The sequence below is a fragment of the Aspergillus alliaceus genome (genome assembly GCF_009176365.1).
Source record: "Aspergillus alliaceus strain CBS 536.65 unplaced genomic scaffold BDW43scaffold_66, whole genome shotgun sequence".
Lineage (NCBI taxonomy): Eukaryota > Fungi > Ascomycota > Eurotiomycetes > Eurotiales > Aspergillaceae > Aspergillus > Aspergillus alliaceus.
Window position 1 is genome coordinate 84,365 of NW_022474749.1, and position 26,100 is coordinate 110,464.

A 26,100-nucleotide genomic window follows, 5' to 3' on the forward strand; every position below is an offset into this window, starting at 1 on the left:
GACGGGGACACGGAGATGTAATAATATCCCCTCCGAAAGGAGTCAGGCAACCAAGTACTTCTGTCGTATAGTATAATCAAGTCAAGTCAAATAGTAAGATGTTGGTGAGGAGAAGGAGAAGGGGAGAAGATGATTGTGTCGCTGATCCAATAGACTGTAAATTTAGAGGTACAGCTTTTGGCCCCGCCTTGAAATGACGGGCAGTGATTGGAGTCTGGAGGCTATCAAGTGACCCATCTTACGTACTCCCGCAGCTATTTGATGTTATTTCAACTTTCATGTGTTTTTGCCTCCTGTTGGAGGGAATGGGGGGAGTATATAGGTTGTCATTCTAATTATTATCCTTCTTGTTTCTTGTCTGGGATGTTCATGCAAGAACACCCTTCCTCGGTCCTAACGATCTCATTGACTGAACACCCCCATTGTGGTACCGCTCTTTTTGACCGCGACTTGAGGTAACAGAGTATACTGCCGCCAATGGCCTACCTTCCAGACATACACCTCCAAGGTCAAATTTATAACCATAGCTTGTCGGCCGGATTTTTTTTTTAAAAATTTTTCGCATTCTCGCGCAATCCGCCCCCCTCTTTGAATTCTCCGCAAACCCTCAATGGCTCCCCCCAACAATCCGTCGTCCCACACGAAACCGCCCGCCCACCGCAACGTGAAACACGTCGTGCTAGGGGACCTCCTTTTCAAAACCTGGTACCAGTCCATTTACCCAGAGGAACTTGTGAACAAAGATACGGATCGGTTATACATCTGTCGATGGTGTTTCCGGTACTCGTGTGACGCAGATGCCTTCGCCAAGCACACCCAGGTTTGCCAGCATCGGACCACACCTCCAGGGACAAAGGTCTACGATCATGGTGGCTATGCGGTGTGGGAAGTGGACGGTGATAAGAATAAACTATACGCGCAAAACCTTTCACTTTTCGCGAAACTATTTCTCGATCACAAGTCGGTCTTTTTTGACGTCGCGTCCTTCCTCTACTATCTCCTCACCTTCACCGACCCGCATGATCCGGAAAACTATTATATCTTAGGGTTCTTTTCGAAAGAGAAGCTCTCGTGGGATGCGAATAACCTTGCGTGCATTTTGATCTTCCCTCCGTATCAGCGCAAGCAGTTGGGCAAGCTGTTGATGGGTGTGAGCTATAAAATAAGCGACTGGGAAAAGGACAGTGGGCTAATAGGTGGCCCGGAGAAACCGTTGAGTGAGATGGGGCGAAAGAGTTATAGTCGATTCTGGGAGGAGCGAATTGCCCGATATCTATTATTGCATACTTCGGACACAGAGGATTCGGAGTACTCGTCACCACAGAAGCAAGAGCCATCTAAGGCTTCTTGCAAGAGACAACCCCATGAAGTCGTGACAGTTCAGGAGATAGGATTGGCAACCGGGATGTTGACAGAAGATGTCATCACTGCTCTCAAAGGCATGGGGATCGTCGAACCTACAACACCGTCGAAGAAACGCAAGTCGAACCAAGAAACTGGTGAAGTCAATGATGGTGAAACAGTAATGATACGGATATCGGACGTACTTGAATGGACAAAAGCTCATCATGTTACTTGGAGAGATCCCGTTAGAGATGAGGGCTTCCTCGGAAGGTGGGCACCACGCGATATGCATGAAATCAGCGATTCAGGTAGTGACGAGAGTGATGAATAGATGTATATTATTGACTACTTCGGCGACTCCAGATCTGGCACCATTATGTATCGTTATATCATTATAGTATTATACGGGCTCTGTGTTGGACAGAGCTAGAGCTACGAGCATGCGTTAGGAATAGATACCATCTGAGTTTCAATATTTGCTAAAATAATATATGTTACAGACCAACAATAATTCAAGAATAGTTTGAGCTGACAATTCTCTACAGCCCTTTTCTTGCCTTTGTTGGCTTCGCAAAGCAGCAGCTCCAGCCCAGACATATGTACGGTTTTGATATCTCACCGTGACCGGCGCAAAGTATTGTCCAAGGTACATTATATTGTCCAAGATCTTTAGCGTGGCGTTTTGTATTTATGGAGTACATTTTGGGCATCAACTAATTTTTTAAAAGCAGAAATCCGAATATAAATCCTCTCAGATTTCCTTTACATAACTTGATCTATACGTTTGTGACTGCATTACTCATCCATACCACCTGGTCCTCCTGACTTACCCATCTGTCTGGCCTTCAGCAGCTCGTCACACAGAAGCAAGTTAGAAGCGATACCAGTGCTCGACGCGATGCAGTTGCGCAGGACGCGGAAGGAATCGAAGACACCCTCCTGCACAGGGTCCATCGGTTCGCCAGTAATCAGATCCAGACCAACTATGTTACCCTCGGAACGCTCATCTTGCAGAGCTGCCAAGGAGTCTTGAATGTCGTGGCCTGAGTTGGCCGCAAGAGTCTTGGGAATAATCAAGAGGGCGTCGGCAAAGGCAGCAACACCCCATTTGGCCTTACCCTTCACAGTCTTGCGGAAGTCCTCAGATGACAGATGCGCGGCACAGGCAACTTGGAATGCACCAGCGCCGGGGATAACACAGCCATCAACGATGGAGTTGTACACGGACCGCAGACCGTCACGGACCGCATCCTTAACCTGGGCAATGGTATGTTGGTTGGGTCCCTTGATGAGGATGGTAACGGACTTAGGGTCCTTGACTTCTTCGACGAAAGTGTACTTCTCTTCTCCGAGCTGGTGTTCATAAACGAGACCAGCCCATCCAAGGACATCGGGTGATAGGTCCTCCACGCTGTTCTGTGCGACACCACCGCAAATCAATTGAAGGCGTTCCATGTTTCTCCGCTTGGCTCTCCGGAGGGCAAGGATACCATTCTTGGAGAGGACATCCAAGCTCAGAGGATCGATACCCTTTTGATTGATGACAACAAAACTCTTCTTCGGGTCGGTTCCGCAGACCTCCTTCTTAAGCTCCACAATCTTCTGCAGTTTCGAGTCGACGAATTTACGCTCGCTCTCCACCAATTTATCTCTCTGCTCGGCAGATGAATAGTAGAAACCGGAGTTGATCTCCGATTTCTCATACTCCAGACTGACGTTCAAGGTGAGGATGAAAGCATTTTCTACCCTCTTAGGCATATCAGGGTGTCTTGCACCGTGGTCTAGGGCAAGACCACGAATAAGCTGAGTATCAGAAGATGTGCGATGTTGCATGGTCATAATTTCAACCATGTGCAGATCTGGCTTCTCGGGAGCACGGTGGATGGCGAGAACGGCATCGACAATATCGGGGGTAAGCTTTTCGGCGAGTGCACTGTTCAGTTTCGTACTGAGTGAAGTCCGAGCGACAGATAGCAACAGCTCACGGTCAATTGTACGCTCAATCTTGAACTGGTCAAGGAACTGTATACAGAAAGAACTTAGGTCAGACTTGGCGCTCATATAACCATCAGTTTCTTGTTACAGACCTTAAGAGCCTCGTTCTTTGCAATTTCATATCCATCTGTGATCACTCTAGGGTGTAGTCCTTCGGAAATGTAACGGTCTGCTTGCTTCAGAAGCTCTCCCACCAACAAAACCACGGAAGTTGTTCCATCACCGGTGATATCATCCTGTGCGGTCGCAGCCCGGGCGATCATAACCTTCACCATATGAGTATATAAGGACATCTTCGCGAATGAGAGAGAAGGCAGCTTACAGCAGTAGGGTTTTGAATTTGCTGTGGTAGACATTAGCCGTGCCTGAAGTGTCATGAAAACTGGACTTGAGCTTACCATCTCCCGCAAGAGCACGTTGCCATCCTTAGTCAATTTGATCTATTTTGCACCCTCATTAGACACCATCTAATTTTGCGATAATTAGGGGTTATATATCATACTCCGCCGGCACCGTCTACCAACCTAAATTTTGTCAGCACCGCATCCATTTATGATTATTCAAGTATGAGAACGTACATCTTCAATGTGCCGGAGGGACCCAGGTTAGATTTCAGAACATCCTGGAGACCCTCACCAGCGCTAATATTGACCTTCAAGGCTTCCGCCCTCCGCTGTGCAATGTTAGTTTGCGTGTGGTCACTGAGGGGCTGCTTCTGAGGGGCGTAAATGATCAGTGACATACCCTCGACTCGGCCTTGGGATTGAGTAACTGAGTTGCAGACATTTTCGCTGAGAGGGTAAATGGCAATCAGCAATCCCCAGCGAATGAACTCGTAGAAAAATAGGCTTGCTGGTGCTATCAGCCTCAAAGAATAGCCCGCACTGGCACAAAGCTGGTGGTGTTTGCCGTCCAATGCGGTGAGCTCGTGGTTTTGGCAAAAAGCCCACATTCAGTATTCGCACTAGCGCCGCCGCGAAAAAAAAGAGCTCCGACGGCTCGACTCTCCAATCCTGCCCTCCAGGCTTTTTTAACCAACTCCACGGCGCTCCACGGCAAGTCTACGACCGCAGACTCCCGGGTTTTGGGTTAGGGGCTCGATCGATAACACTAGAAGGAATTTTTTGTCTGGTTATTCTGGCCCATTAACTCAATTTCACCATGGCCGACTTCCTACTTTTCGAGGGTCCTATGGGTTACGGACTTTTCAAGGTCACGCACCAGGGCGACAGCGTTGGCAATCGCTTGAAGGAGGTTCAGGATGGTGTTAACGACCTCTCTAAGTTTGGAAAGATGGTCGAGTTGGCCAGTTTCCTCCCATTTGAGTATGTTTAAGTACCTGACCCGGCTCTTCAACCGAATACTGACTTGGCCCAGGAACAACAAGATGGCTCTGAGCGAAATCAACGACGTCTCGGAAGGTGTTGCCTCTGATACTCTCATTTCTTTCCTCGAACTGAACCTTCCAAAGCCCAATAAGAAGAAGAAGGTCGTCTTGGGTCTTTTGGATAAGGCCTTGGCTGGAAGTATCAAGTCTGCCTTTTCTTTCGTTGACTGCGAAACCGGCGACACCAGTGAAGTCGTGCAAGACATGCTACGTGGTATCAGACTGCACGCTACCAAGTTGCTGAAGCAGCTTCGCGAGGGTGATATGGATACTGCTCAGCTTGGTCTTGGTCACGCTTACTCGCGTGCCAAGGTCAAGTTCTCTGTTCAGCGTGACGATAACCACATCATCCAGGCTATTGCTATTCTCGACCAGCTCGACAAGGCCATTAATACATTCTCTATGAGAGTTCGGGAGTGGTACTCGTGGCATTTCCCTGAACTGATTAAGATCGTTTCGGATAACCAACGCTACGCGCAACTCGCTCTGTTTGTGAAGGATAAGACGACTTTGACTGACGACAAACTGCACGACATTGCTGCGCTCGTGGAAGACGATGAAGGCGTTGCTCAGAGCATCATCGATGCTGCGAAGCACAGTATGGGTCAAGAGATCTCTGAGACCGACATGGAGAACGTCATCGCTTTCGCGCAAAGAGTTGTCAGTCTGGCCAAGTACCGCAAGTCCCTGCACTCTTACCTGGTGTCGAAGATGAGCGTCGTTGCCCCCAACCTTGCTGCTTTGATTGGAGAGATCGTGGGTGCTCGTCTCATTTCCCACGCCGGAAGCTTGACCAACCTCTCCAAGTACCCTGCTTCCACCGTGCAGATCCTCGGTGCTGAGAAGGCTCTCTTCAGAGCCTTGAAGACCAAGGGTAACACTCCTAAGTACGGACTTCTGTATCACTCTTCCTTCATTGGCAAGGCAGGCCCCAAGAACAAGGGCCGGATCTCTCGATTCCTTGCAAACAAGTGCTCTATCGCTTCTAGAATCGATAACTTCTCCGAGGAGCCTACGACGAAGTTTGGTGAAGTCCTGAAGAAGCAGGTTGAGGAACGTTTAGAGTTCTATGCTACTGGAGCAGCACCTACTAAGAATGAAATCGCCATGGTATGTCTTTATTTGCGTCTCCATCTATACCACCCCTCTTGAAGCGGTATACTAACATTGCCCTAGAAAAATGCTATGGATGCTGTCCTAGCTGATATGGACATCGATGGGGATCAGAGTGATGAGGAGATGGAAGATGTGAAGGGAAAGGAGGAGAAGAAGGAGAAAAAGGAAAAAAAGGAGAAGAAGGACAAGAAAGAAAAGAAGGAGAAGAAGGAGAAGGGTGAGAAGGAGGAGAAAAAGAAGAAGAGGAAGTCGGATGTCGGCGAGGGCGAGTCCGAGAAGAAGAAGCGGAAGCACGACAGCGATGCTGAGCCGTCCAAGAAGAAGAAGAAGGTCTAAATGCACCATTTTCTGGGACACGAGGGCGTCATTGTCGCGGCGTTGTAGGGTTGATTTTGAGTTTATTTTCCTATCTATGTTCTGTTTTACTTCACGACTTGCTGTTGCTGGGCTGGGTATTTGTAAATTATTCGATTGAGGCCTTCGTCGTGCTAAAATTTGTCTCCTAAAATGTCAATCGGATTTACTTGAGTTCTATATGTCTTCAAAATGTAAGTTAGGTTGATGTATAAGGAACAGTAAGATCTGTACTCATATCAATCAATGGCATTTGATGAATGGCGGAACTGTACTGCCGTCCATGAATTTAATTGGAACAAATTGCGGCAAACCCCCTCGAACAATGAACCAACCCGATTGCTTCCCAGTCAATAGCCATGGCCCGAGCCCTTGCATTCTCCGCAATCCTCCATTTGTATGAGTTAGGATGGCTGCCACTGACGCTAGCTTGGGACATGACCCATACAAGATAATGATCTGCTGAAATCCTTGCTCTTGTGAGTCTACTTTATCGATGGAGGCTTATCAAAGTGATGCCCCCACATCTGTCTTCAGTTTCAGCCCCGCGATGATGCCTACGAGTTTATCGACAATGCTCTGGAACTCGCCCAAACACAAGCGCAGCTCCTCAGAAGAATCTGACTCTTATAACCATTCTATATCATCTCCATCTAGCGTATCAGCTCCTAGCCTACCAGAAGTGAGGCTACGTGAAGAAGAAGAGCTAGGGAGATATAGTCCTCGAGCGGCAGTTGCTGGTCGCCTAGGACAGCTGGCCATACGTGGGGACTATCTTCCGGCACCACAATTTCTTAATAGTAATATAAGCCAGTCATCACTTGCGCATTCTGCACAACCAGGATGCTGGCCTACTTCCTATAGCAGTTCCTATGATATGCCCGAGACGAATCCGCCGACAGAAGTCGCGGGTGGGCCTTTCGAAGCGACTTTCGGCAACCAGTCCCTAGAGAACAATGCTACGCCAACGTCCTCCCCCAAGAAACAGGCGGCGCAGAGCCCTCGCAAGAAACGAAATCCTCACAAGGCACAGCGAGCGCGCAGGAAATCCCCGCCTCCCGCTAACAGTGCCGCTGACGACTCGCTTACATGGCACGACTCCGAAATAACTGGGCATGACCCAAGTGACCCGAGCGACGATGGATACGGTATAAATGGAATCGGCTTCAAGCCCACTGCGGCAATGGCCTGGGCCCGGTCACAGAAACGACAGAAGCAGCTTGCAGAATGCAAGAATCGTGAGGCAAGAGAAGCGCGAGAAAAACGAAGAGAACGACGAGACGGAATTGAATTCGAAAAGTTACGGACTATTCAGTCGGGCGCCATCCAGAAGAAAGTCAAATTTGACGTTTAATTGATTCACCGTGTTCATTCCTTTTTTTCTTTCATAATTTTCATTCCTATTTTTCTTAGCTTCTGGGTTGCAGCAACTTTGGATGCATTGGAGTAAGGGTAATTTATGAGCTGGCGTTGTCTTTGACATTGATATGCGATCATGAGATTATTCTTCCTGAACAGGCTGGAGCCTAACGAGATAGAAATATGTACTTTACACATCATTCGAAATTTACAATGAGACCCCTGCGAACTCCATGACTCCGGGTAATGCGCGAAAGGACTACCAGAACTTATAGTTCGATAGGTTCGTCCAGCTCTTCCGCTTCTTCTCTTCCTCCGCTAACCGTGCGGCCTCCGCCACCTTCTCTTCCTTTTCTCGCTGTTTCTTAATCTTCAATTCTTTCATCAACTCCACCGCTTGCTTCATACCGTCCAACTCTTGTACCCGACGTCGCTGGCAGAACTCGTGAGCTGCAAGAGAAGTGAGCGCGAACGCGCCAACAGCCCAATTGCAGGCCGTCCACATTGAGCGCAAGCCTAAACAAGAATTGATTCAGGTTACTAAACGCTTTCAACCAAAACAGAATAGATGATATTATTTACCTCCTAATACACCTCTGATGCCGCCAATACCGAACCCAGCTCCAATACCCAGCAGTAGAGAGTCTCGTGCGCAAGGTTTCTTGTAGAATGACGTGGCATCCTTGAAGGACATTGACTTCATAGCTTCAGTAACCGTAACATCATTCTTCGGAACTCTCCCGGAGGGGCCAGCCCCTGTGGCTAGCACATTCGCTGACTCTTCGGGGTTCCCAAACGCATCCCATAGCTTTCCGACCTGCGATTTGGGGAATTCGTGCTTCGGCTTCCTGTGTTGGGGGGCTTCTTGGGTACCGTCTTGTTGTCCGGGATTCGTGGTGGATGACTCCAGCGTATCATCTGCCATGGCGTATGATTTATAAGTCAAATGGTTACTTGAACCCAGTCAATAAAGACTATCACCTAGATCACTATCAGACTCTTGCAGGAACAATGATTGGTCGGAGAAGATATGATCCGAGGATATCCAAATCCATCCATTAACGGATAGTTTTACCGGAAGCCTGGCTAAAGGGCAGGCACGCGTATAGTGGAACGCGTCCGCGTCCACGGCACCCGCAGTGGCAGCCGATTTTGGTAGGTTAGCATGAACAGAAGTTAACAAGATTGAGTACACTAGGCCATCAAATTTTGATCATATCTCCAATTGAGTATATGATTTGGCAGGAACCAAACATGCCCAACTCTGTGTTCTACTAATATCTAATACTTATTGTTTGCGTTCTATGCTTCACTGATTTTCACGCATCTCACAGTGATATCCAGCCTAGCCTGCGGGCGTGTCGTCGCAATGCCTCTAAGGAAACCCAGCAAGTATGGGAACAAGTTCCGGTCGAATGCTGCATCCTTCAAACCGAAACGGACAAGGACCATCGAATTTTCTTCTCTTCGATCGACAGAAGCTACATCGCAAGATGAGAAATTTGAAGCAATCCGGTTGGCGAACAGCATCGATGAGTCCCTGGGATTCCCGCGCTTTGAATCAGGCGAGAAGAGGGTCGGCTGGCTTATAAATATGCACAGTACTTCGGTAGAGGATCCGAATGTGCCCGGAGGACGCGCCGGTGTGGACTACTACTTTCTCGACGATAACGGTTCGAGTTTTAAGGCAACTGTGGAATACGATCCATATTTCCTCCTCGCAGTGAAGAAAGGACACGAGGTCGAAGTTGAGGAATGGTGTCGGAGAATGTTTGAAGGGCTTATCAAGAAAGTCACAAGGGTTGAGAGGGAAGATCTCAAATTACCGAACCACCTGCTTGGGCACCGGAGAACATTCCTACAGATGAACTTTGCGAATGTGAGCCATCTACTAGAAGTTCGGAAAGTGCTTCTTCCGTTGGCAGAAAAGAACAAGAAAAATGTGAATGTCATGGATACTTATGTGGAGATTTCAAGGTTTGTTGAGCTCAAAGTGGACGCTACATACTGTTTGAGAGCTAACTGGGTTCTAAAGCGCAAATGCTGGCTTTGATCTCTTTGATGACGAAATAATTAACGAGTCACGATCTAATAAAACAATGGAAGCGAGTGATTTTATTATTGATATTCGAGAATATGATGTCCCTTACCATGTTAGAGTGGCGATTGACAAAGGTATGTGGTACTCAACTATGAAGAGGGCCGCCTGACTGATGAAACAAGACATCCGTATAGGGAAATGGTACACTGTACAGGCAAAACACGGTGTAGTATCATTGACTTGCATAGAGGAACGAGTCCAACGTCCTGACCCAGTTGTTCTTGCTTTTGATATTGAAACGACAAAACTACCGCTGAAATTCCCCGACTCTGTCATCGACCAAATAATGATGATATCGTACATGATTGATGGGCAAGGGTTCTTAATTACGAACAGAGAAATAGTATCCGAAGATATCAATGATTTCGAGTACACGCCCAAGCCCGAGTACAATGGTCCGTTCATGATCTTCAACGAGCCGGATGAAAGAAGTGTCCTAGAACGGTTCTTTGGACACATTAAAGAAGCTAAGCCGACTGTTATCGCGACATATAACGGTGACTTTTTCGATTGGCCGTTCGTTGAAGCGAGGGCAAGCGTCCTTGGCATCGACATGTACACGGAGATTGGCTTTCGCAAAAACAGTGAGGATATCTATCAGAGCGATCACTGTGTACATATGGACTGTTTTGCTTGGGTCAACCGTGACAGTTACCTTCCCCAGGGAAGTCGTGGTTTAAAAGCTGTCACTGTCGCGAAGCTCGGATACGATCCTGATGAACTTGACCCCGAACTCATGACCCCGTACGCAAGTGAAAGACCTCAAACCTTGGCTGAATACTCTGTGTCCGATGCTGTCGCCACATATTATTTATATATGAAATATGTCCATCCTTTCATCTTCTCGCTTTGTACCATTGTTCCTCTTAACCCCGATGATACGCTGCGGAAAGGAACAGGTACTCTTTGCGAGATGCTGCTGATGGTTCAAGCATATCAAGGCGAGATCATCCTACCCAACAAGCACAAAGACCCCCCGGAGGCTTTCTATGAAGGCCATCTACTGGAGTCGGAGACTTATGTGGGTGGACACGTGGAGAGTATTGAGGCCGGTGTATTTCGGAGTGATATCCCCGTTACTTTCAAGATTGATCCTACTGCAATCGATGAACTACTTCGGGACCTAGATGCGGCTCTGAAATTCAGTATTGAAGTGGAAGAGAAAAAGTCATTGGATGATGTTGTTAACTATGAGGAAGTCAAAGGACAAATTTCTAAGCTCTTGATTGCCTTGAAAGAAAACCCCAACAGGGACGAGAACCCGTTCATCTACCATTTGGACGTCGCCTCCATGTACCCAAACATCATCACCACAAACCGATTGCAGCCAGATTCCATGATTGATGAGTCTAACTGCGCTGCTTGCGACTTTAACCGACCTGGTAAAACCTGTGACAGGCGAATGCCGTGGGCATGGAGAGGCGAATTTCTTCCTGCTAAGCGTGACGAATATAACATGGTTCGGCAAGCGGTTGCGAACGAAAGATTCCCAGGAAAGACGAAAAATGGTCCAATGAGGTTATTCAGTGAAATGAGTGCCGAAGACCAGGCTGCTATAGTCAAGAAGAGACTCCAGGACTACAGTAAGAAAATCTACCACAAAATCCACGACAGCAAGACAATGGTGCGAGAGGCTATCATCTGTCAACGAGAAAATCCCTTCTACGTGAACACAGTTCGCAGCTTTCGAGATCGACGATATGATTTCAAAGGCAAACAAAAGGTTTGGAAAAACAAGACTGATTCTCTCAAATCCGCAGGTGCTTCGGCGGCGGAGATTGAAGAAGCCAAGAAAATGATTATTCTGTTTGACTCCCTACAACTTGCACATAAAGTCATTTTGAACAGTTTCTATGGTTACGTCATGAGAAAGGGATCGCGATGGTATTCCCTGGAGATGGCCGGCGTGACATGCCTGACAGGCGCTCGAATCATTCAGATGGCAAGAGAGTTGGTTGAACGTATCGGTCGCCCCCTAGAGCTTGACACAGATGGTATTTGGTGTATGCTTCCTGGAACTTTCCCCGAGAACTTTTCTTTTACCCTAAAGAATGGGAAGAAGCTTGGAATTTCTTATCCGTGTGTTATGCTGAATCACCTTGTTCATGGAAGTTATACAAACCACCAGTATCAAACTCTTGTCGATCCAAAGACATTCAGATACGAGACGCATAGCGACAACTCCATTTTCTTCGAAGTTGATGGGCCGTATAAAGCTATGATCTTGCCGACTTCGAAGGAAGAGGACAAAAACTTGAAGAAGCGCTATGCTGTTTTCAATCACGACGGGTCTCTGGCTGAATTGAAAGGATTCGAAGTCAAGCGGAGAGGTGAACTGAAGTTGATCAAGATTTTCCAAACCCAAATCTTCAAATTTTTCTTGGAAGGGTCGTCGCTTGAGGAGACATATGCTGCTGTGGCCCGCGTGGCTGACAGATGGCTGGACGTGCTCTATGAACATGGAACTACACTGGCCGACGAGGAATTGATCGAACTCATTTCCGAAAATAGAAGTATGACGAAGACTCTGGAAGAATATGGCAACCAAAAATCTACATCGATTACTACGGCGCGCCGTCTAGCAGAATTTTTGGGAGAACAAATGGTCAAAGATAAGGGTCTCAACTGCAAGTACATTATATCTGCAAGGCCGAGAAATACGCCTGTCACGGAGCGGGCTATTCCAGTTGCGATTTTCTCAGCTGAAGATAACGTGAAACGTTTTTTCTTGCGGAAGTGGCTGAAAGATGACCCTGGTGATTGTGACCCTCGAACCGTGATCGATTGGGACTACTACCTAGAACGATTGGGTTCAGTCGTACAGAAACTGATCACAATCCCTGCTGCCCTCCAGAAGGTCCGCAATCCAGTGCCTCGAGTCGCCCATCCAGACTGGCTGCAACGACGAATCAACATAAAAGATGACAAGTTTAAGCAAATCAAAATGACCGACGTGTTCGCGAAGAGCGAGAAAAACCCGCTTACTGATATCTCGACAAACATCCTCGATCATCGTGTACAGCATGTGGGCGATATGGGCGAGGTAATCGCAAGCTCAGTCGAGAAGTTGAAGTCTTCGCCAAATAGTAAAACGTCGCAGAAAAGAAAGCTTCCCGAAGGTCCTACGAAAACCTCCCTTGACCCTTTTGCTAGCCTTCCATCAAAAATGCCGTCAATGGCGGATGATTATGTTGGATTTTTGAAATATCAAAAGCAAAAATGGAAAATCCAGAAGCAAGCACGAATTCGCCGCCGCCAGCTCTTCGGAGAGAGGACAAATGTTGCTAATGACTCTTTGAGTCACCTCTTCAGAAACCAAGCTGAACTTCTCTATATCAGTACCTGGCAAGTTTTGCAGCTGTCTGAAACGATGAGACCAGGTATCGTCCGAGCTTTTGTCTTGATTGATAAAAAGATTCATACTCTCACGGTCAAGGTCCCTCGCCAGATTTACGTCAATCTGAAACGAGACTCGCTCCCTGACGTTGATGTCCCGGACTGTGAGGTCGAGAAAGTCAATCACACTTTGCCGAATGGACATCCTTCTGTGCACTTGTTCAAATTAACCTTGTCTGAGGAAACCTATTTGCGCGAATCCAATAAAATGGATGCACTTCTACAACATCCTAGCATCGAGGGTGTCTATGAGAAGAGCATTCCTTTGAATGTACGCGCTATCATGAAACTTGGTAGTATATGTACATTTGACGAGGAACAGCGAGGCGTTTTAGGAGAAGGACTGGACCGTGGATTTGATCTGTCGAATCTATGCCACACAACTTCGGAGCAGCCTTATCTCAGGAACTCGCCGCTAGTCTATCATTATCTATACCATGTCGTTTCTGGTGACCGGCAGATTTTCGCACTTTTCTCGACAATGAAGAATGAAGCGCATATTGTTATCTTGAACCGCACGAGGGATGTTCAGGGACTTCCAAATGTTGACAAAATCTACACAGAACTTCTCATGCGGAGAAAGCAAAACTTGGCCGGGGACGAGTCTCAGAATGCATTCGAGTACCAAGAAAAAATCCACTTCAAAACAACACAAGTCACGACTAGAAGAAAAGCCTATCTGGAGGTCGGCGATTTGATCAAGAAATTCCGAACCGAAGAAACCCAGCCAACTGTTCTAGTCATTCAATCGCAACAAAGAAATCGCTTGTGTCATGATATTCCAATTCTGAGGGAGTATCCGATTGTGCCCGTGAAGCCAGAAGTATCCGATATGGACCTTCCCCCCTTAGGCTGGCAGTCCTTTATTGCAAGACGGCTTGTCACACACTACCTATATCTCTCAGCTTGGATTCAGCATCTGACTCTGTTAGCAAGATACGGCGACGTCCCCCTCTGCAACTTAGAGAGTGACGACCCGCGATATCTTATTGACATATCCTATGCCAGGCGGCTTCAGCAGCATAATGTCGTTCTTTGGTGGTCTTCGGGCCCTAGGCCTGATCACGCAGGGTACGAAAAGGACGACATCACAGGCCCTCTAGAGAATGTGTCCATGCCATCTGTTAATGTTCCGAGCACTTACACTACCGTGTGCATCGAGCTCGAAGTTCGTAATCTTGCAATCAACACGATTCTATCATCGTCTATCATCAACGAGATGGAAGGTGCTGATACACTTCTAGCATCATCCGAGCCTTCGGCTGAATCCAACGGGACAGGCGTGCTTTACTCGGAGAAGGCATTCGCTTCAGCTGGTGCGATTGTACTACGTGAGATGGTGAAGCACTGGTGGACCGAGGCCTGCGAAGGAAACAATATGGCAGATATCATGGTGCAGCACCTGATTCGCTGGGTAGAGAGTCCGGTCTCGTGCCTGTACGATCGGTCTCTACACAACTATGTGCGCATGTTGTCCAGGAAGTCATTTCAGCGACTCATGGCTGAGTTTAGACGCGTTGGGTCCAATGTTGTCTTCGCTAGCCCTACACGCCTTTTGCTTCAGACAACCAAGACTGAGGTAGGAAACGCCTACGCATACAGCCAATACGTATTGAAATCGATCCGTGCAAATCCGTCTTTCCATTTCATCGATCTCGAGATCAAGGAATACTGGGACTACCTGGTTTGGTATGATGAGTACAATTACGGCGGAAAAGGTTGCCGAGAAGTGGTCGCGTCGGATGAACAGGGGCTGGAAACAGTTATGCACTGGCAGCTCAGCCGTTTCCTCCCGACCCCAATGCAGACCATCTTCCATGATTGGGTCGTTGAGTATATTGAATTAATGCACGGCATCAAACACCCTGAATCAAACGATCCGTCTACTCCTCGCATGACACAGATCCCTCTCACGCGCCCGAACGATGAGGACGATGAAGAAGTATCTGCTGTTCTTGCGGAGAAATTCTCAAAGCCCCTGAAGAAGCAGATATCCGGGCTTATTCGCCGTCAACGCGAAGAAATGCTGCACCCCGAGCTTGCATCTGACTATCTCTTTCCTGTGCTCCCGGGGGTTTTATCCGACCCTAATGAAGAAAAGCGTAACCCTGTGTTAGAGCTAGTCAAGATGCTGATGCAGGTGCTGAGCCTGTCCAAGACGACGACTTTGGAAAATCGACTTCTGCGCCGCGAACTCCTGGCGATGTTCGAGGTGCGAGAGTTCAGCAAAGAAGGCCGGTTTGAGAACCCGGCTGCCAGCTTGAAACTTCCCGAACTTACGTGCAGCGCCTGCTGCTTGATTCGGGATTTGGACTTGTGCCGTGATGAAGATGTCCTCCCGGATCCTGGATCTGACGCGAGCAAGGCCGCCACATTGCCCTGGCGTTGCCCCTTCTGCCAAACTGAATATGACCGATTAGCCCAGGAAGAGATCCTTATCGGTCAGGTCCAGGCACTTATCGTCGGATGGCAAACCCAGGATCTCAAATGCTCCAAATGTGGTGGCCTCAAGGTCAGCGACTTCATGGAACATTGCTCATGCAGCGGCAAGTGGGTAGAAACTATGGACCGTGCCGAAGCGGAAAAGAAGTTGCGAGTCCTCAACAGTGTAGCCAAATTCCACGGTCTGAAGCTTTTGGAGGGTGTGGTGGAAGGAGTTCTTGAGCAGATGTGATAGGTCCTATTTCTAATTCTCTCTATATTCCTTTTTTATGGTTATTATTATTTTTTTCTCCTTCTCTATGCTATGTGTTAGTCTGGCGGGTTCCAATATATGTACACAGGAGCAAGAAGGTCTGCATTTGAAGAATACACGGCGTTTGAGAATGGCGAGAAAGGAGATTTCTTCTGGGAGGGGGAGTATTTATACGTATATAAAATATTCAATCAATTCATGTCAGCTGTCACTCCTTTTATTTAAGGTTCGGCAAGTCAGCTCCGTTTATTTAAATACTTAGAATATAAGTCTTTTGCCTTCCTCCTTCTTCCTCCTCCGATTGATTTCCTTTGTTCTTTATAATACGTAGATCATTTATATATTTACAGAGTTCTATCGTTTTCTATATCAGTTTGCGTCCCCACTCCATCCTTCCAATTTATCAGCGGCGACGGTTATCGAGACTGCAATTAATTAACCCCGCCATCTATCCGTGAACAAATTCACCGCACCTGCGACAAAGCCACTCCACCATTCTTGCGAGCGGTGAGCCTTCAAACCGGTGGGTTACATATAGATATGCTTATGCAGGCTTGAATCGCCTGACAATTGCACACTTTTTTACTCACTGTATAGCCAATAGTGCAGGCTTACGACGCGCGTCACTTACTCTTCTCTGCGTTGACCATTTCAGAAAAGAAAAGGGGTTCCCTGGCTGGATACCTTGTTTCTTTCCTTAAATGGCATCCCAAGCACAAGGCCAGCGACCTAAGGTCCAGCCTTGTCGGTACAAGACGGGCAAGACCTTGGGCGCTGGATCCTACTCCGTCGTGAAGGAATGCGTACACATCGACACTGGTCGGTACTATGCTGCGAAGGTGATCAATAAACGGTTGATGGCGGGGCGTGAGCACATGGTATGGGCGCCTTTCGGGGGAAAGGCCAGCAAGGCGCGCGATCGTTGAGAATGTGGGTTGACGTGACTGTAGGTGCGGAATGAGATCGCTGTGCTCAAGAAAGTGTCGATGGGTCATCAGAACATTTTGACCTTGGTCGATTACTTTGAAACTATGAACAACCGTACGTTTACCTCCGGATACTGAACTGCGACTGGAGACCCAAGTTGACCATCCTGGTTATGTAGTATATTTGGTTACCGATCTCGCACTGGGTGGTGAACTATTCGACCGAATCTGCCGTAAAGGTAGTTATTTTGAATCTGATGCTGCGGATCTTATCCGCGCCATTCTGTCGGCTGTGGCCTACCTGCATGACCACGGTATTGTGCACCGCGACTTGAAGCCGGAAAATTTACTCTTTCGCACCCCGGAGGACAATGCGGATCTTTTGATTGCCGACTTCGGTTTGTCCAGGATCATGGACGAAGAACAGTTCCACGTTCTGACGACGACATGTGGTACACCAGGATACATGGCACCTGAGATCTTCAAAAAGAGTGGCCACGCCAAACCAGTGTATGTCTCCGCGAGAGTGCTTATTCCCCGTTTGCTACTTGGACCGAACCCCCCATCATCCTCAGCGATACACCTGACACAATGAGACAGGGATATCTGGGCCATCGGTGTCATCACTTACTTCTTACTCTGCGGCTACACCCCTTTTGACCGCGACTCCAACCTGGAAGAGATGCAGGCCATCCTTGCAGCCGACTATTCGTTCACCCCGCTTGAGTACTGGCGCGGTGTCTCGCAGCACGCCCGAGATTTCATCAAACGGTGCCTGACCGTTGACCCCGATGCGCGCATGACCGCCCATGAAGCTCTCCAACACATTTGGGTCAACCCGCCCTACGACCCATCCGCCGACCAGTCCGGTCAAGACCTGCTCCCGACCGTCAAGAAGAACTTCAACGCGCGTCGGACCCTCCACAAAGCGATCGACACGGTCCGTGCGATTAACAAGCTCCGCGAAGGCGGTGGCCTGATGATGGACGGGGTGATGAGCGTGGACCCAAAGCCGGAACGGGTCAACGGAAGCGAAATTGTGGAGGAGCATTCGCATCACGACAGCGGCATGGACATCGACAGCCGCGGTGATGCCCGCGGCCAAACAGAGGAACAGATCCGCGCACAAGAACGGAGAGTGAAAGAGATGGTAGCTGGATTGTGGAGTCGAACAGCGAAGAAATGATGAAAAAGAAACGAATTCGATGATAGAGATACCAACATATCTAACCCCCTTTCTACTGTCTATTTTTTACCGCATCTTTACTCTCTTTGTCTGCTTCTTTGTATGTCTTTTAGGGGCTTTGTCTCCAGTTTGGCGGACTTTGCTTCCGTCTTTCTGTTTTTGATTGGAAAGTATCCATACATTTGCATACGTCCATATCTTGGACTCGGATGATTAATATGTCAATATACGTGATTAAGTTAGTATATAAAGCATTTTCGGTATGTATACCAATGTAAATTGTTGGACGTTCTTTTGAGGGACATCCTGACAAGCACATAGAATTACAGATCACCCGATGCTTGAAATAAATAGTGAGAAAGATGAGGGAACGGGTGACGGTGTACTCCCAAGAGCTGCAAGCCCTACTTCGAATTGCCTATGGCCTATACTTGTGCTATGCGCGCTCATTTATGGATATAAAGAAAACAACTAGGGCTACTCTGGCTAGATCAATAAGGGAAGAGGTGACTTAGACCTTGTATGCCTCAGTCTCAGTATATCCCTAAATATTTAAAAAGATACGATGAAAAAGATTAACCCGAACACGCCATTACCTCTTCAAGGACACCATCATCACATCATTAACCAAACGGACAGGCTGTCTTCAAAATGCGCTCACGCCAAAGGCTAGAAAACGTCATTTCCAGATCAAATAAAAAGAACCAAGACCATCATGTTTCGTTCATATAGCCGGGTCTAACAGCTTCTCACTCCCGTCTCCCAAAGAGAGAACCCAGTCTCGCCATTCCTGCCAGTCATCATAGCTAGCCGAGGCCTTCAAACCTTGGTATTTGACTACTCGGAAGTCTGAGACTTGTTCCCATGGCTTGCTGGAGTTGGAGGCGCGGTTGCCGCTGCTGCTGCCTCTTAGGAACCTCCTGGTCACACCTTCGGACGAGCCATCCCAGCCGGCTTTGTCCATCAAGCTTTTCAAGGTCTGCTCTTTGGTCCACCCTTGCTCTACCGGGACATCGGGTAAGTAGGTTGCACCGTAGCGTCGACCACGATGGATAAAAGAGATACGGATGCCATGGACCCCAAGGATCCAGTCTAGGGCGTTAGTGCAGGGTTCAAAGGACCCAAGGAGTGTCAAGGAGCATGATAGGGAGGGTATAGCGGCGGATGAAATGGGAGAAAAGCGGCTATCCTCAAAGGCACTAATACTGGGTCAGCGACAAGCGTCTGGGTGGGGGGTGATGACACCCATCTGCTCCCCGACTGGGATTACATACGAAGTGAGAGCGTAGGACTTGAGGCCCACCGCAAGCTCCTGTGCCTCAAACGTACCGATACAACCGCGAAGGGACTTACGGCCGCTCTTCGACACCGTGTTCCAAGTTACAAATAACGGATACTGCCGGTCTTTCTCTCTCCGACATCTCCAGCCGCTCGCATCAGATTGAAGTGACTGTGAGCTTGGGGTGGTCATGGTAGTAGCAAGAGTGGAACTAGATAGGGTCGTGTGTGATGAATTACTCGATGGCGTGGTGGCCGAGCTTGAATCCGACGAGATTTGGCTTTGAAGGCGACTGATACTGGGTAGCTTCATTGCCTCAGGGCCGCTCTTCTCGGACTTGGACGATACGCCCGTGGGACCCCCCTCGTCTATGTCTTCGTCATCTTCAGACGGCTGGCCAAGTCTCTCGCTCACCCTCAGAGAAACCGACTCCTCGTTGTCCTGGAGGGCAGATATCTTCTTAAATTGCTCGTGTCTCTCCCATAGCTCCTCCACGTCTGTGAGGCTAATGTGCTCAAGGCCCTGGTACGAGGCAGCGAGGCACTCGAAGCAGTAATAGCATTGGGCGGGGGTTGCCATGTTCTCTGGACCTCCAGGATCACAGACAAAGTGGGATGAAAGTTACTGTAAAGCAAGCTAAGTGTCCCTTTCCTTGAACAAAGCTAGATGTTCTGCGACAGATCTTTTGATACAACCAGCGTCTTGCTTCGCTCCACTCGGGTAGACAGGTCCGCTTATCCGGTGCGAGAATACGCGGAATCAGCACTACTTAAAACCGGTTGCGGGCCAGTTTGAGCCAGGGTGTAGATAGTTCCACCAGCGAAGCAGACTACCTGGTTCCGTCTGTGTTCGGGTCCGCTGGAGGAGACGGGAAAGACAGATGAGGGGGAAGAAGTACTTCCTGTCCACAATGTCAGCCGATAAGATAAGCCCAAGTCCCACGTGATAGGTGTTGTGCTATCCTCACCTGACTTGACGATACAATACAAGCATTAATAACGGTTGGTCTATTATGCCTCTGCTGCTATTCTATAGATAGGCTAGCCAATAGGAAGACATCACTCAGAGGTAAGAACAAAAAGCCAAAGTCCCCAGTATAGAATTTAAGAGCCCAAGAAATCCAATCTCTTCCAATTACTCGGCCACACCGACTCGGGATACGGGTATCCATTTTCTACTCCGCAAGTTCGACTCATTGATCGAGTAATGGGTGTTGCTTCCGGGGTTGTAATGTAGTGAGACATGGATCGATGGTGGTGCTAAGGTAGCCTATCCCGTATTATAATATAAATTACCCCGAAGCTCCGTAAGAACTCCAATAAGGCGCCATTTAAGGAACTGACGCACATTAGTAACGCGAGACAATCTCGTATTCTAAACAGTTATCATCGCTCTGTCGAACGATTAAATACTGGCAACCAATTCGGGCATCCCAGGAGAACGTGAATGGTGAAGGTGCTTCAGAAGGGTATCATATGATAGGCAAACCCCAGAGAAAAAGGCCATCGAAGCCAACCAATGAGAAAATATAGATCTATCGAGAATGCAATGTAGACCTGCAGCACTCAGTAAGAAGTAGGGATGAACAAATGGCCAACGTTAACGATTTCTCACCAAAAATCTGGGCATTACGCAATGTTGGATCACCATACCGCAATGGCGCATCTAGGCCAGGTGGGCATCAAGAGAGTCAATGGCTCCTGAGGGGTTCCTTGTACAAAGTACTTGGTGTCGACATTCGAAGCAAGAGATCAACGATCATATAGCTTTTGAGAAAAGCGGGAAGGAAATGGATTTGAGCGTATATGGTTTAGTCCATCTATCTACCAACGGTACTGCTACCATGTTTCATTGTCTTTCGAGTTGTATATAAATACATACTGTGTAGACACGTCCTATGCAGTTTTGCCGCCACCGCAAAGACACCGATGCGCATAATCAGGAGGCAAATACTCCCAAAAGCATCCATAACAGCCAAGATTGGGTAATGGCAACTTGTGTGCCTAAGCCTTCTGAATCAGGCGAGAGGCGATATGTTGGAAGTGAATCCCGTATGATTCTGGAACCCGGCTACTTCCAAGTAGTAGATCAGGCCGATTCTTTCACAGTATGTCTTGAGACGCTGTTCAATCGAACTGTAGCCCAGAGCAACTACGTTGCTTTCGGATAGGGGAGCCGAAAGATACCTTAGGGGATAAGTTAATAGTGGATGTGGCGACATCACCGGCCGCGATCATCTTTTGGTATGGGCAGGTTTAACATGGAGAGCATGTTTCCTGCGGGCCCTGCACCACCCGCCTGACTTTGGAGGCTTTCCAATAAATTCTTCGCAAGATTGATATCTATATCGTCACCCTCGAGGTCAGGCATTTCCCCCTCTTCGTCGCGGCCCTCGCTTGCCTTGCCCTCAGATAACGCTTGCTTGCCTGTGGCTGTCTTACCAGGGCGATTCAACTCCAGTACACCCGTGCCTCTTAGCTCAGCCTCCATCTGCCTTGATAGTTGCTGTATCTGTTCAGTGTCATCATCAGACTCAGCATCTAATTGTTCCACTCGATTACGCGGCATCGATCGCCGAGCTGAGTCGGGGAGACCAGGCATGGATGGCATTCCCATCATCTCCTTCATCATTTTCGAGAACTCCTCCTCATCAAAGGAGGCCTCCTTGTCCTCTCCATTACTACTCATTTCCTCTTCGTCATCCTCTACGTCGGAATCAGAATTATAGTCATCGAAGAAGTCAGCCCCTTCAAAGCCAGCTGAATCGTTATTTAAAAATTCCTCAAAGCGTGCAACGATACGCTGGAGGTTCTCTTGGGCGTTGGCATCGCCAAAACTACCCTCGGGGGCATTTCTGTCATCTTTTCCCTTGCCCTTTCCCTTGAGTTCTCTGTCAAGGTCTTCAAAACTGATGTCCAGCCACTTTTCATCATCCTCTGTTCTATCCCACGTAGAAATCTCCTCATCTGTAGGTAAGCTCTCATCTCCACTTTCGATATCCTCCAAGATAAGATTTATCTCTCTCACGACGGCCTTGTCTTGATTTTGCGGATCAGCGAGGAGCATTTCAAACCCGCAGGCAAGCTTCATGCCTATCTCTGCTCGGTCATAGGCTTTTCGGTCATCCTTGGAAGGTAGTGCCCCAATCCAGGATTTTGGCGCCGGAAAGTCTTGGCTTTTGAGCTGGGCATAGCCGACCCTTGTGAAGCGGACGCCGACTGTGACGAAATCTTCTGGTTTAAAGATGAAGTTGTCGGGCTCCTTAGCACGAAGGGGCCGTAACGCGATTGGGTCCCTTAGATAGAAAGCTTCCACCGCTGCTGAGATATAGGCAGGTTTCTGGTGTAATAGGTAAGCGATCTTGCGAGGGATCGTAATCAGTGCGGAGTGAAGATTTTCGCTGATCTGTTTGGGATAATTGCGCAATCGATAGAATGCCTCTTCCTGAACCATTGCCGAGCGCATAAGTCGCGCAGGCTCCTCTACTATAATCCTTCTTGAGTCTGAAAGAGAGAGCTTTTCTGTCACTTTGCGGTTTTGGTTCTTTGGCTTGATAATGACGAGCTCGCCACGGTGTACCCACACCTGCATGTGGAATTAGTATTATGCAATAGGCATGTAAATAATGGTTGGCTTACTCGATTGTCCGCTATTTCGGGTTCCAGCCATGACGGGAGTGCCCCGGCGGCCTCGACGAGAAGGAACTGCCCATCACTATCCGTGACCTTCACCCAGATATCCTTGTGCTTCTTTGTCAGCTCACGCAACAAGTACACGACCACCCATTCATCTTCAATCGAATCTCCGAAGTTGGTGCATCCGCGTAAAAGGATAGTCCCTAGTTCCAGTTCAGTTAGTATATTCCTGGGGATTTGCTTAGGGATTGGCATTTGCGTACCATCTTCCTTCGTGATCTCCAAGCGGAATCCCTCTCTCTGCCAGATATAGCCTTTGAGAAGATCCTTTGTCAATTCCGCTGCAGTACGTTGTACCTCTACCAAGCGCGACCTTGTTTCTGCGACTTCATCGATGATAGCGGGAGTGGGGTCGGAAGAGATATGATATAACGAATACTCCACAGAATCGTCGGGGAGTTCAGGTTTCGGGATGGGATGAAAAGTGGACTTGAACCATTCTAAATCTTCCTCCGACATGGGTGGCATCTTAACAGCTTCGAGAACACTAGTCCGTTGCCTTCAGCTCCATGCGCAAGAAAAGAAGTTCGAGAAAATTACCGGCCATGACTTCATACCAGACGAGAACGCGGCGAAATTCCGGCCCGGCACTCGTGACCGCAGCGCTAAGCCGTTCCCGGGTAGATGTCAACAAGCAAAACGGCAGTGGATTCTCACCGCCCAAAACACGTCGAAGTAATGCCGTATACCAGATACACTTTCTATCTACTGCTTCTCCAGTACAAGTTGACACCACGCGCCAAGACTTGGGGATGGTCGCGCGCTGAATAAACATTGAGTTAACTCAACACCTCAATCCCAGCAATACCGTCGCGTGATCCGCGTTAACAATGGTGGTGCCGTATATCGACACCCCACGCACCGAAGTCGACGGAAACGCGACTTACCTGACCAATGGCTTTCGCAGCGTGGGACGGCACAACTTATCGGCACTAGATTCCGTCGAGAATTCCTTCCAGACACCCTCCAAAGATGAAGACCTACTCAAGGTACTCGGTGATGGCCGACGGCGAAGTTCCGGCGGATTCAAACTAAGCACGCCGCGTGCTGGCACGGGGCCCAAATCGACAAGAAACGCGTTCAACAGTCGACAACACCTGCCGACCGCAGCGCCGCCGAAGGGAGAGTTTACTCCATTGATGAAGAGTGCTACAAAGAACAATTTTCTGAGAAACACGTCTACGGCGAGGGGGAACGGTTACAAAACCCCAGGATACATGAAGGAAGGTCGCAGCAGTATGCAAACGCCTGGGCTACCGGTTTATGATATGACCGATATCGACGAGGAGGCTGCAACCGACGACGAACCCACACCGCTACCGCAGGTTGCGAGCAGTAGCGTGCAAAGTACACCACTCGCGGGATTGTCGGGTCGGGGCGGAAATGGTCTATTGAACGATGGGCAGAACATGACCCTAAAGGAGCAAGAAAAGGTAAGTCATGAGATCGTTGTCTCGATTTCACAAGGGGGTAACGGTGCGACTGACTTTCTTAGATCATCGATAAACTAGACAAGGATAACTTTGGATTGAAATTGAAGATCCACTATTTACAAGAGCAGCTGGAGAAAGCGGGCCCGTCTTACAATCAAGCGGCACTCAAAGAAAACACCGAGCTCAAAGTGTCAAAGCTCACGATGCAACGAGATATCTCCCGATACAAGAAGAGCCTCCAACAGGCGGAACGCGATTTGGAAGCCTACCGCGTCCAATTTCAAGAACTTCGAGAGAAAGCGCAGAGGGGTCAGTCGGATGACACGGTGCAACGTGAGATGGACTCGATTCGGGAAGAAATGGAGTTGAAAGATCACCAAATCAGAAAACTCCGAGAAGAACTCCGCGATACCAAGGATAGACAGTCTCAGGAAATGGAAAAGCTCCGTGATGAGATCGAGGACTTAGAAGCCTCCCTCAGAGAGAAGGAGCGTACGATTGACGAGCGCGATGAGGAGATTGAAGAGCTGAAGGACAGAGACAGCAAGGAGAATGACGCACTCTCTGAACTAGAATCAGAACTCCAACGCGCGAAGGAGCAGATGGAAGAGCTACAGGAATCTCTTGACCAAGCAAAGTCTGAAGCTAGAGAAGCAAAGGCATCAGAAACCCGGGCAAGAAACGACAAGGAGCAGGCTGAAAAGAACTTGCAAGAACTGCACGATGAGATGGCAAACAAGTCTATCAGCACAAAGGGACTGACTCGCCAAATGGAGGAAAAGTCAAGCAAGTTGGAAGAAGAATTGAGGGCATTACAAGAGCAGAACAACGCACTGAAAGAGAAGCTTGAAAGGATGGCTCGGAATGAAGCCCACCTTGAAGCGCAATATCGGCGAGCCCAACAGAGTATGGACAATGAAGAGCAGAAGCTGCAAAACGACGCGGCAATGGTAAAACATGAACGAGATGTAGCTCAACAAGAACGCGACGCAATATCCGCTCAATTGCAAGAGGCCCTTGATGAGATCCAACGGAAGGAAGAAGAGAAGGAACTCCTCCAAACACGACATTACGCTTTGACGGATGAATCCGGCAGTCTGCAAGAAGAGTTAGCTAGGGCGCAGTCCAAAGCTCGAGAACTCCAGCAGACCATCAACGACGAAAGAGCGCGTGCTTTGGAAACTGCTGATACGATCCGCAACCAATACAGAGAAGAGATTGAAAGACTGCAGGAAGAGATTGAGGCCCTTAATCACGAGATCGAAGACAAAGAAGGCCAATTTGCTTTGGAGCAAGACAGGTGGGAAAGCAGTAAGCGAGCCTTGCAACTCCAGAAGGACAGAGCAGAAGATCAGGCGGCTGGCTTCAAGCGCACGATTGAGAAACTCGAACAAGTCGAGCATACTCTTACAGGCAAAGAAAGCAAGCTCCAAGAAGTTATCGATAGTGAAAAAGCGCGCCACTTCAATTCAGAAGCAGTTTTGAGTCGTCAAGTGAAGGAGTTGAATGACGAGCTCTCTTCAAAGAGACAAATTATTGACGACCAGCGAAGTGAGCTTCTTTCGATTAGGGAAGAAATTCGCCTTTCCAAACGAGCAGAAACAGCATTGAATGAGAAAATACAAGCTCTGGAGGATGAGGTCGTTGTACTGCAGTCGAGCTTGGATGAAGAACGAGAATACGCCAAGGGGCGAATGCAGAAAGGCTCCAACAATCATGACGGTCGGGTGCAGAGCTTAATATCTGAAAAACAAAAGCTTCGCGATCAGTTAGCCAACGCTCATGTTGAATTACATGATCTACGGACGTCAATGGTTGACCTCGAGGCTGAGCG

The 26,100-nt window shown here is 48.4% G+C and overlaps 9 protein-coding genes across 9 annotated transcripts; 5 read left to right on the plus strand and 4 right to left on the minus strand.

Moving 5' to 3' along the window:
* The first annotated feature begins 187 nt into the window (after positions 1 to 187).
* Positions 188 to 1,925, plus strand: BDW43DRAFT_218771 (putative histone acetyltransferase (MysT1)). Its single transcript, XM_032039367.1, has 3 exons — positions 188 to 1,614; positions 1,676 to 1,833; positions 1,888 to 1,925. Exons 1-2 carry the CDS (start codon positions 611 to 613, stop codon positions 1,740 to 1,742), a joined length of 1,071 nt encoding a protein of 356 aa, XP_031895183.1. The 5' UTR covers positions 188 to 610; the 3' UTR covers positions 1,743 to 1,833; positions 1,888 to 1,925.
* A 115-nt stretch (positions 1,926 to 2,040) lies between these two features.
* BDW43DRAFT_218758 (chaperonin-containing T-complex subunit CCT6) lies at positions 2,041 to 4,287 on the minus strand. Its single transcript, XM_032039366.1, has 7 exons — positions 4,084 to 4,287; positions 3,918 to 4,012; positions 3,842 to 3,863; positions 3,738 to 3,779; positions 3,662 to 3,682; positions 3,432 to 3,605; positions 2,041 to 3,366 (listed from the first exon to the last, which is right to left on the minus strand). Exons 1-7 carry the CDS (start codon positions 4,123 to 4,125, stop codon positions 2,140 to 2,142), a joined length of 1,623 nt encoding a protein of 540 aa, XP_031895184.1. The 5' UTR covers positions 4,126 to 4,287; the 3' UTR covers positions 2,041 to 2,139.
* A 2-nt stretch (positions 4,288 to 4,289) lies between these two features.
* On the plus strand, positions 4,290 to 6,517 carry sik1 (snoRNP complex protein NOP56). Its single transcript, XM_032043621.1, has 3 exons — positions 4,290 to 4,664; positions 4,717 to 5,836; positions 5,903 to 6,517. The coding sequence occupies exons 1-3, from the start codon at positions 4,501 to 4,503 to the stop codon at positions 6,176 to 6,178; spliced, it is 1,560 nt and encodes a 519-aa protein (XP_031895185.1). The 5' UTR covers positions 4,290 to 4,500; the 3' UTR covers positions 6,179 to 6,517.
* Positions 6,518 to 6,770: 253 nt separating this feature from the next.
* On the plus strand, positions 6,771 to 7,550 carry BDW43DRAFT_303957 (uncharacterized protein; the record flags this gene model as incomplete). The annotated part of the gene is made up of 1 exon (XM_032045508.1): positions 6,771 to 7,550. One exon carries the CDS (start codon positions 6,771 to 6,773, stop codon positions 7,548 to 7,550), a length of 780 nt encoding a protein of 259 aa, XP_031895186.1.
* Positions 7,551 to 7,814: 264 nt separating this feature from the next.
* BDW43DRAFT_303958 (COX20 family protein) lies at positions 7,815 to 8,480 on the minus strand (the record flags this gene model as incomplete). Its single annotated transcript, XM_032045509.1, has 2 exons — positions 7,815 to 8,071; positions 8,138 to 8,480. 2 exons carry the CDS (start codon positions 8,478 to 8,480, stop codon positions 7,815 to 7,817), a joined length of 600 nt encoding a protein of 199 aa, XP_031895187.1.
* A 223-nt stretch (positions 8,481 to 8,703) lies between these two features.
* BDW43DRAFT_218801 (DNA polymerase epsilon catalytic subunit POL2) lies at positions 8,704 to 15,917 on the plus strand. Its single transcript, XM_032039368.1, has 3 exons — positions 8,704 to 9,532; positions 9,591 to 9,730; positions 9,779 to 15,917. The coding sequence occupies exons 1-3, from the start codon at positions 8,925 to 8,927 to the stop codon at positions 15,724 to 15,726; spliced, it is 6,696 nt and encodes a 2,231-aa protein (XP_031895188.1). The 5' UTR covers positions 8,704 to 8,924; the 3' UTR covers positions 15,727 to 15,917.
* Positions 15,918 to 16,025: 108 nt separating this feature from the next.
* On the plus strand, positions 16,026 to 18,261 carry BDW43DRAFT_291523 (serine/threonine-protein kinase). The gene is made up of 3 exons (XM_032043622.1): positions 16,026 to 16,788; positions 16,853 to 17,183; positions 17,274 to 18,261. The coding sequence occupies exons 1-3, from the start codon at positions 16,734 to 16,736 to the stop codon at positions 17,857 to 17,859; spliced, it is 972 nt and encodes a 323-aa protein (XP_031895189.1). The 5' UTR covers positions 16,026 to 16,733; the 3' UTR covers positions 17,860 to 18,261.
* On the minus strand, positions 18,253 to 20,016 carry BDW43DRAFT_291524 (AMMECR1 domain-containing protein). The gene is made up of 2 exons (XM_032043623.1): positions 19,134 to 20,016; positions 18,253 to 19,058 (listed from the first exon to the last, which is right to left on the minus strand). The coding sequence occupies exons 1-2, from the start codon at positions 19,715 to 19,717 to the stop codon at positions 18,584 to 18,586; spliced, it is 1,059 nt and encodes a 352-aa protein (XP_031895190.1). The 5' UTR covers positions 19,718 to 20,016; the 3' UTR covers positions 18,253 to 18,583.
* Positions 20,017 to 21,333: 1,317 nt separating this feature from the next.
* BDW43DRAFT_218851 (putative regulatory factor Sgt1) lies at positions 21,334 to 23,328 on the minus strand. The gene is made up of 3 exons (XM_032039369.1): positions 23,037 to 23,328; positions 22,777 to 22,976; positions 21,334 to 22,723 (listed from the first exon to the last, which is right to left on the minus strand). The coding sequence occupies exons 1-3, from the start codon at positions 23,299 to 23,301 to the stop codon at positions 21,359 to 21,361; spliced, it is 1,830 nt and encodes a 609-aa protein (XP_031895191.1). The 5' UTR covers positions 23,302 to 23,328; the 3' UTR covers positions 21,334 to 21,358.
* Positions 23,329 to 26,100: the final 2,772 nt, after the last annotated feature.

Excerpts from the sequence above, each read along its gene's own strand:
- BDW43DRAFT_291523 (XM_032043622.1), top strand. The coding sequence starts at position 16,734 with ATGGGTCATCAGAACATTTTGACCTTGGTCGATTACTTTGAAACTATG. Across the intron at positions 16,789-16,852 it reads CTTTGAAACTATGAACAACC|TATATTTGGTTACCGATCTC; the intron begins GTACGTTTACCT and ends CTGGTTATGTAG. Across the intron at positions 17,184-17,273 it reads AGTGGCCACGCCAAACCAGT|GGATATCTGGGCCATCGGTG; the intron begins GTATGTCTCCGC and ends ACAATGAGACAG.
- BDW43DRAFT_218771 (XM_032039367.1), top strand. The coding sequence starts at position 611 with ATGGCTCCCCCCAACAATCCGTCGTCCCACACGAAACCGCCCGCCCAC. Across the intron at positions 1,615-1,675 it reads GATGAGGGCTTCCTCGGAAG|ATGTATATTATTGACTACTT; the intron begins GTGGGCACCACG and ends AGTGATGAATAG.
- BDW43DRAFT_218801 (XM_032039368.1), top strand. The coding sequence starts at position 8,925 with ATGCCTCTAAGGAAACCCAGCAAGTATGGGAACAAGTTCCGGTCGAAT. Across the intron at positions 9,533-9,590 it reads ACTTATGTGGAGATTTCAAG|CGCAAATGCTGGCTTTGATC; the intron begins GTTTGTTGAGCT and ends TGGGTTCTAAAG. Across the intron at positions 9,731-9,778 it reads TAGAGTGGCGATTGACAAAG|ACATCCGTATAGGGAAATGG; the intron begins GTATGTGGTACT and ends TGATGAAACAAG.
- BDW43DRAFT_218758 (XM_032039366.1), bottom strand. The coding sequence starts at position 4,125 with ATGTCTGCAACTCAGTTACTCAATCCCAAGGCCGAGTCGAGG. Across the intron at positions 3,683-3,737 it reads ACGTGCTCTTGCGGGAGATG|CAAATTCAAAACCCTACTGC; the intron begins GTAAGCTCAAGT and ends TGTCTACCACAG. Across the intron at positions 3,367-3,431 it reads CAAAGAACGAGGCTCTTAAG|TTCCTTGACCAGTTCAAGAT; the intron begins GTCTGTAACAAG and ends TTCTGTATACAG.
- BDW43DRAFT_291524 (XM_032043623.1), bottom strand. The coding sequence starts at position 19,717 with ATGGCAACCCCCGCCCAATGCTATTACTGCTTCGAGTGCCTCGCTGCC. Across the intron at positions 19,059-19,133 it reads AAGTCCTACGCTCTCACTTC|TGCCTTTGAGGATAGCCGCT; the intron begins GTATGTAATCCC and ends ACCCAGTATTAG.
- BDW43DRAFT_218851 (XM_032039369.1), bottom strand. The coding sequence starts at position 23,301 with ATGCCACCCATGTCGGAGGAAGATTTAGAATGGTTCAAGTCCACTTTT. Across the intron at positions 22,977-23,036 it reads GGAGATCACGAAGGAAGATG|GGACTATCCTTTTACGCGGA; the intron begins GTACGCAAATGC and ends AACTGGAACTAG. Across the intron at positions 22,724-22,776 it reads CCGAAATAGCGGACAATCGA|GTGTGGGTACACCGTGGCGA; the intron begins GTAAGCCAACCA and ends TTCCACATGCAG.
- sik1 (XM_032043621.1), top strand. The coding sequence starts at position 4,501 with ATGGCCGACTTCCTACTTTTCGAGGGTCCTATGGGTTACGGACTTTTC. Across the intron at positions 4,665-4,716 it reads GCCAGTTTCCTCCCATTTGA|GAACAACAAGATGGCTCTGA; the intron begins GTATGTTTAAGT and ends GACTTGGCCCAG. Across the intron at positions 5,837-5,902 it reads CTAAGAATGAAATCGCCATG|AAAAATGCTATGGATGCTGT; the intron begins GTATGTCTTTAT and ends ACATTGCCCTAG.